The 7,495-nt window shown below is 32.3% G+C and overlaps 1 protein-coding gene across 1 annotated transcript; it reads right to left on the bottom strand.

Annotated features, from left to right (window-relative positions):
- Positions 1-508: 508 nt before the first annotated feature.
- Positions 509-4,276, bottom strand: LOC119643230 (peroxiredoxin-6-like). The gene is made up of 4 exons (XM_038042576.1): positions 4,050-4,276; positions 1,531-1,905; positions 1,395-1,470; positions 509-1,324 (listed from the first exon to the last, which is right to left on the bottom strand). The coding sequence occupies exons 1-4, from the start codon at positions 4,130-4,132 to the stop codon at positions 1,196-1,198; spliced, it is 663 nt and encodes a 220-aa protein (XP_037898504.1). The 5' UTR covers positions 4,133-4,276; the 3' UTR covers positions 509-1,195.
- Positions 4,277-7,495: the final 3,219 nt, after the last annotated feature.

Genomic DNA, 7,495 nt, shown 5'->3' with positions numbered 1-7,495 from the left:
AAAAAACGAGACCATGAATTGGAGAAGTCTTGAAGAGTCTAAGTGCAGTCTGTAAAGAAGTATTACTTGTATCCATGTTGATTATGGGATGCTCCAGCAACCTCAATAATATAGTGTTGTAAAAGAGTTTTGATAATTTTTCACATGTTTACAAATAGTACCAATGAAATGCTATTCAAATATATATTAATTATTCTTCTATATAAATTTTAGATTTGCTAACAAAAGGGGGCACATCCAAAATAGAAATTCGAATGCTTTTCTATGGGTATTCAGTATAAATTCTTTATTTATTTAAAATGGAATATTTCGGTAAAAATTTCTGATAGTTATTGAAACAAAGAATTGTATAGAATAATTCGTTCAGGTAGAAGAAGGTAGAAGCCGGTATGTTAAGTGTAATTGTGTTGTGTGCAATTGTACTGGTCGAGTTGTTAAAAGTCAAATAGTGTTGCAAACTTTAGCTGAAAATGTATGCTATAGTCATAAAAAATGATTGATGCAGATACTTGAAGAATATTTCAACAAAAGGATGCCTAAAAGTACAAAAAATCTCCTAGAATGTATTATGGTTTAAATGAGTGCAGATACGTTAGTCGCGCGACTGTTGGCTAACAATTCACTTCACTTTAGATAAAATTATTTGTTCCCAAGATACAAAATCGCGCAAAATATTAGTGCAGCGCAGCGATAATGCTATAGTAAAACGTAAAAGAGTGTACGTAAATTCGACCCGGAGGCTAATGGGCTGGGAGATCCGTGGGCAGTTAATGTAACCAATACTTGGTTGGTCTTTGATGATGAGCCGGTAGCTAAATTCCATTGAGGCAGACATTTAAAAAAAACGGATTAAACAAACAGCAAGCAAATATATTTTCATACATTTCGGCCGGCACTTTCTAAATTTTATATTAGCAAAATTAAACGAATCATGCTTTAATCTACGTTTGTTTTTCAAGGGTTTTGGCACTATGCCAGGAATCTTATCGAAGCATAATGAATGCATAGTGCTAATATACTAAAGGTATATTGAGGTGTATTGAGTTCTAAAGCCACAGAAAACTTGTTAAAGAAAATATTTTCCAACAAACATATATTTATAGAAAAACTGGAAGTGATTATATTTTCGGATTTACATTTTTAAGACATGTTTATATATTAATCAAGCGGACTTCACTAAGTGCGCTAAGTAATGTTAATAATTTTCCGTAGTTCTAACATAGTTGCCACCGGATGGCATTGAAGTTTTGTCGAAACCTTTAGGAAAGAGTTTAGCAGCTTCTTCATCGGTTACAGAGGGCAAAATCATAACCTTGCTACCAGGCTTTAATATTTCAGAAAAAAGAAGGAAAACATATGAAATATCTTTTCTAACCATAATATAATTTTTTTACCATCCAATTGGCTGGCGTTGCCACTGTCTTAAGACGATCGGTTAATTGCAAAGAATCGATGCATCGTAAAATTTCACTGAAATAAAAAAAGATTGTACAAATTGACTGAAAGTTTTGAACTCTTTTAAAAACTTACTTCACATTACGACCTGTGGTCATAGGATAAAACATAGATAGACGTACCCTATGATCGGGGCTAATGATAAACAACGCCCGAACTGTTTTGGCACTTTCTATATCTTCACGTTTTTCCTCATCTATCATGCCAAGAGTAATAGCTAGTTGGCGATTGGGGTCAGCTAGAATAGGAAATGGAAATTCTCCACGTATATCTGCGCAATAAGATTTGATATCATTAACCCAGTTAATATGAGACTGTGTATCGTCAACTGAATGAGCTAAGCACTTGGTATTTCGTTTAGCAAATTGAGTAGCGTTTACAGCTATGCGACCCAATTCAGTTGTGCAAACAGGAGTAAAATCACTTGGATGAGAAAATAGTAGAACCCAGCTGAAAAAGTAAATAACTTTCTATTACCAATATCTAATATTTTGTCGTGATAAGTTTGCTTGAAATTCCAGAAATATACTGGAAAAATTAATTCCTTATTAATTTCTGCTACGACCTAATAATAACGACATGTAACACACAATAATTATATCGACAACGCAGACAACAGCACTTACAGACGACACTATTGAATCAATAAATTGGCAAACATTGCAAAGCTTAGATTTAATAACACTTAGCGATTCCCAAGACCAAGATAAGGAGGAGCAAGGACGCGAAGACAGTGAAGACATGAATGAAGAAAATGAAGATTCTGATGAAATTGAAGATGATATCATATTTGAGAAAGTTAAGGCAATACGTGAACGTTTGCAGAAGGAGCGAGAAAAAAAGCAGCAAGAACAACAACAACAACAGTATAATTACGATGACAAAAATGCACACAATACAATACACAATGCAACAAGAGAATGCAACAATTTTTACAATAATTTGTTCGAGACTTGAATTTGAAATTTTTTTTACATTGGTTATTTCCAAATCATTGGCAAGGCACGTCAACAAAGCTCAATCCTTGCACATACGTATGTGCATATATGTATTGTACATATAAACAAATAAGAACATTATAGTCGGGCAAGGCCGCCGTTCAATGCCCTAACACAATTATTTGCTCATTTTGGCAATAATACATCAAAATTTACACATTATTTTCATGCAAAGGCGTACCTTTCAAGTAAGCCTGCATATTGGAGCTTGCCCAAAATATCATATGACGTGGTCCAAATTTAGCAAACTTAGTATACTTTCCAAAAATTTTGATATCTTTCAGATCTCGCCGTAAAAAAGGGAAATTATATTTACTCTTCATATAAGGACAGGTTTTTCATGATAATCTTTTCGTTTGTTAGGGTCTAGAAAATAGACCTAAGTGATCCAAATTCCTACTGTTCATTTCTTTGATTATTTTGCCTCTGCGGACCAATTCTCATAATAAATCATTAAAAATTAAACCTTTTTCTGAAGGGTTTACTGTTCATGACAAATCTTATATGGAGTAAGCTCCAAGAGGCAGGTTTATGTCACTTAAATTTGGTCCACTTAATTTTTATATCAAAGTAGCAAAGCATGAAAAAATGTTCATCATACAATAATAAAAATTAGGTTTCTTTGGCACATAAGGGTTTATATTCCCATCTTATATACGGTGCAAACCAAAAGTGGACCCAAGTGGTCAAAATTCGGTAAGCTTGATTTATTTTTCAATTTGCCATTACGAACTATGAAATATTGAAAATTAGACATTTTACAAAACCATAAATAGACGGATTTTTAGGTTAAGTTTTTACTTGTACATACTTTTGGAAAATTTCCTGCCAACCATTTCTGCGCCTTGTGAAGGACGGACAAACGCACGAGTATATTTTTGCAACAAATTTCTAATTTCCGAATTCGGACTCTTACTTAATTTACATGAACTTTGTGTTGTGGGAGCCAATATGTATTGCGAGTAATAACTTTTTTTATATTTTTATTCTTCCATAGAGATATATCTATATATATATTATATTTGTATAGAAAGAGAGATTAGTTTTGTTAACGTTTTTTATAGTGTTAAATTAAAGTATATTAATTAATCTCTTACATAGACTCTAGTACTTTGAATTTTCAAACATTTTAAATATTCTCGTGAGTCAAGAATGGGCGTTGCCTGCAGGTTGCTTTCTAACAATAACAAAAGATACGAAAGCAAAACACTGTCTTATTTAATATGAATACAGTTAGACGTTGTACTGAATTATGAGAATAAAACTTTCCATCTCTCAATAACTTCTAAAGAATATATAATTTTTTTTTTATTGAAATTAGTACTTTTATTCACTTTGGCCTTATCTTATCTGGATCACAACTTGTTTATAATTTCCCGGATTGCTAGCCTGCCTTGATATGAATCGTACAGCTTTAAAATTTGTCTTTAGATCACCAAACAAAACTACTTGAGATAAATTTGCAGCAGCGGTTTATTCTCAGCTTAGACTAGATTTTTGTTGATAGCTTTGGTTGCTAAATGTTTAAAATCGTATTTTTGTTTCGAACACGTACTCATTCACTCGATTGTCAAGTCTACATCGATGTATACTTACGAATCTCCTTGCCAGTCATAGAACTCAATAGGACCCTTGGTCGAATCGGCTTTAAAATCTGGTACAATAGAGTTTAAACGCATTTGATATTTATTGATTAATCCCTTTTAAAACTTATTAAGAATTTTGATTTTACTGGATTATATTAAATATTTCTATATTTCAGTACGCCGAGACAACAAGCACTTTCTTAATGATTTCGTAAATAACCGAGCTGTTTGCTTTTGTAGCCGTGTGCACAAAACTTTTGCATTTAGTTGTGATGAGACTTATTGCTCACTGCTTATTGCCCTTGTACGTGTTAAATTTTTTAATATAAATATTTATCTATTTTTTCTCAAAAAACAGCATTGAACGAAGTAAGGAACAACATAAGAGAACGGGCATATATTTTATTGTCAATTGGTTGACATGACAGACATAAACCCTATAGCTACTATTGTTAGTGTTTATTAAAAAGTGTTAGAGCAATTCCTTCAATCAGCGGCATATATTGAAAAGAAAGCTTTTTTTAGCTTTAGTTTAATTTTTTTTATATTATTGATCTCCGAACCAAATATTAGCAACGTCAGTAAAATCAACTTGAGTTTACTGTGCGTAGATTAAATTTTGTTCATTTTAATTAAATTCATTTTGAAACTTTTTTGTTTAGTTGCGGTTGCTTGGGGATTTTCCATGTCATTTACTTCTCCTATAAAGTAACAAAATTCGAAGTTCGCTCATTTACTTCTCCTATAAAGTAACAAAATTCGAAGTTCGCTCATTTGCTTCTCCTTAAATGGCTACAAATTTTTTTATTTAATTAAAAGCTTTTATTTTCACCACACTAAGCACACTAGCTAGACATGTATACGCATATGTTATGAAACTTTTTGGAAAATGTAATGTATTAAAACTCCTGGAAGCAAATAATTTGCCTTCTATTTTGCTTAATTGCTACTTTAATTAAAAAATAATTCTTAAAGCTTAATAGTGTCAAAAAACTTTTGAATAGTTTTCTCTTCTCATAAGTTACGACAATTACCAATAGTTTACGTCGAGAAAATTGGCGGCTTTGGTGTAGTAAAGACACGCGCCGTGAAGAAGGTAAATTTTTCACTTGGCAACATTAAACGCAACTAAATAACTATTCGCGCCGTTAATTAGCAATCTTTAACATGTGTTCGTCTGAAAATCCAAGGGCTGCATATATAATTAGAACCTCTGTGGAGATGGGGGTTTTATATCTTGTTATTCGGACAATACCCAAAAGGTTCCAAGTAACGAATAGCACGTAATTAACCTCTAGCTGAATGGACGGACGGATGAAACTTATCTCATCGAATAGGCATATTTTCAGTTCAAGGCCATTCTCTATCCTACCTCAGCTAATGGTGCCCTTCGGCCCAAGATTTCTATGAGCGACCTCGAAGTTGGGTTCGAAGACCCCTGAACTACTTTCCTCTTACAAAATAACCAAATTTATTTAAATTTAATCTTTATATTCCAAAAGTAATTTTGAAAAAAGGAATGTTGATTGTAATATATAAAGCGCGTTAACAAAAGGTTAGCATATTTACTATAATATTTTCATAAAAAAAATGATATAATGAACTCTAGTAAATAATAAAAATATAGAGAAGAAAATATTTGTTTAATCTCTGAGTAAGATTACTCCAATTCATTTATAATGAACTAAGAAAATATTAGATAATTTGGTTGTGGTATTTCATTATATTTATTTATTCTTTTTTGTTTTTCAACTTAATATGCGCGAATTTTAAAATGTAAATAAAAAAGTAAAATGTTTAGAACCGGGCAGAATGAAATGCAGCAACCAACTTTTCTTCTACATCTGAAACCTCTTTTTTTTCCTTTGCTTAGATCACACAATTAAACGCACTTTGAATTTTGCAACTCCCATGTATACGCGAATTTTAAAGCCTGTTTTTATGCTCAATTATTTTTGGAAAAATTTCTTTCTCACTTCTATTTCAGCAAATTTTCACTTCTCTTCTCAAAAATTACACCACCGGTCATCCACCATCTTTTTCATTTTTCGCTTTGTTTTGCTTCTTTCTTTTGTCCGTCTCCTTGACCAAACTCGAAAATGGAAATGTCTCGAAAGTCTCGTCAAAAACGCTTTTCTTAGGTGAAAAGTGTGAGTAACTCATAAAACACTGGTTATATTTTTAACAAAGTTATTTAATACTTAATAATGTAAACCAAATGTCTGCTTGCTCTTCCGTTCTTATTATTTTTGTTGCCAAGACGTCCGTTAAACGCGCGCAAAAGCGCACATAAGTATTGCTACTAAAGTAGGCGTATTCATTCAGGTTTTGATTCGATCTAAGCTTGTTGCAAGTATTGTAATTTTCAGTAGTAGTGTTTCGATTTTCTAAACTGCTGTGAAAAGTGGCCAACCCGTCTGGATTGGACGGGGCAGTATTTCAAACCCCTTGCTACGGAAATCGAGTCTTTTTGTGGTAAAAAGGCCGTAATACTTCATGATGAAATATTGACTGTACCGAATTTGGATCATGTGCGTTTATTATTTGCATCCAAATTCTCATAAGGTTTTAAATGATAAATAAGGCTTTCAGGTTAAAAAGTTCTAATATTTAGTATTTTATGATGAAAATTTATCTTTATTAAATTTGTATCCCATAGATCTATTTTTTCGATCGCAGCATATGTAGGCGCTCCGATAAAAGCAAATCCAAAAATCTCCGAGATTTTATTACTTTGAATTGGGTAAGAAATATGTAGACCAAGTTTTTTCGAGAAGTTCAATCATAGAAATGGTAACAATACTAGAGAATATAAAAAAAGTACACAAATATACGTAAAATGCATATCTGTAAAAAGTATTTTAAAAACATTAAAATTATGCATGATTAAAAAATTCATATCTGCTTTAAATAAATTTATTGATTAAACAAGTAAGAAAGCGATAGTGGGGGCAACGTCAACAATTAGAGACCGTACAACTGCGAGCTTAGTTTATGATACATCAGAAATTACACATAATTTTTATGCAGATGCATAATTTTAATAGAAGTCCGGTTGTTGAAGTAGACTCAAATGACAACATGCTGTAAATTTAGCGAACTTAATTTACTTGTCAAAGATTTTATTATTTTCCTGTTGGCCCCGTCATAAAAAACAACAAATTATGTCCCTTTCCAATAAGAGTAGTGGCGCTGTTAATTAGCAGTTATTTAATAGAAAGCTTATAAATTTCCCTGTTTTTATACCCATTACCGAAGGGCGAGGGGTCAAAATTCCAAAATTATTCTGCAACAAGCAGGAAAGTCATATTCGGCGGGAGCCGAATCTTGCATACTCACCACTATGATTTTCGCATTCTACTCTCTAAGTTCTTTTATTTGATGCTAAAATCCTGCTATTAAGGATGCATCATCTCCCCTTGTACGTCTCCTGAATAGTTTTGTACAATTTTTATA

This window comes from Glossina fuscipes, unplaced genomic scaffold (genome assembly GCF_014805625.2).
Source record: "Glossina fuscipes isolate IAEA_lab_2018 unplaced genomic scaffold, Yale_Gfus_2 59243, whole genome shotgun sequence".
Taxonomy (NCBI): Eukaryota; Metazoa; Arthropoda; class Insecta; order Diptera; family Glossinidae; genus Glossina; species Glossina fuscipes.
This window is presented reverse-complemented; position numbering and strand designations above follow the sequence as displayed.

Coding starts and splice junctions, on each gene's coding strand:
- LOC119643230 (XM_038042576.1), bottom strand. CDS start 4,132: ATGCGTTTAAACTCTATTGTACCAGATTTTAAAGCCGATTCGACCAAG. Junction 1,471..1,530: donor ACCACAGGTCGTAATGTGAA/GTAAGTTTTTAA, acceptor TTTTTATTTCAG/TGAAATTTTACGATGCATCG. Junction 1,325..1,394: donor CAACGCCAGCCAATTGGATG/GTAAAAAAATTA, acceptor GAAATATTAAAG/CCTGGTAGCAAGGTTATGAT.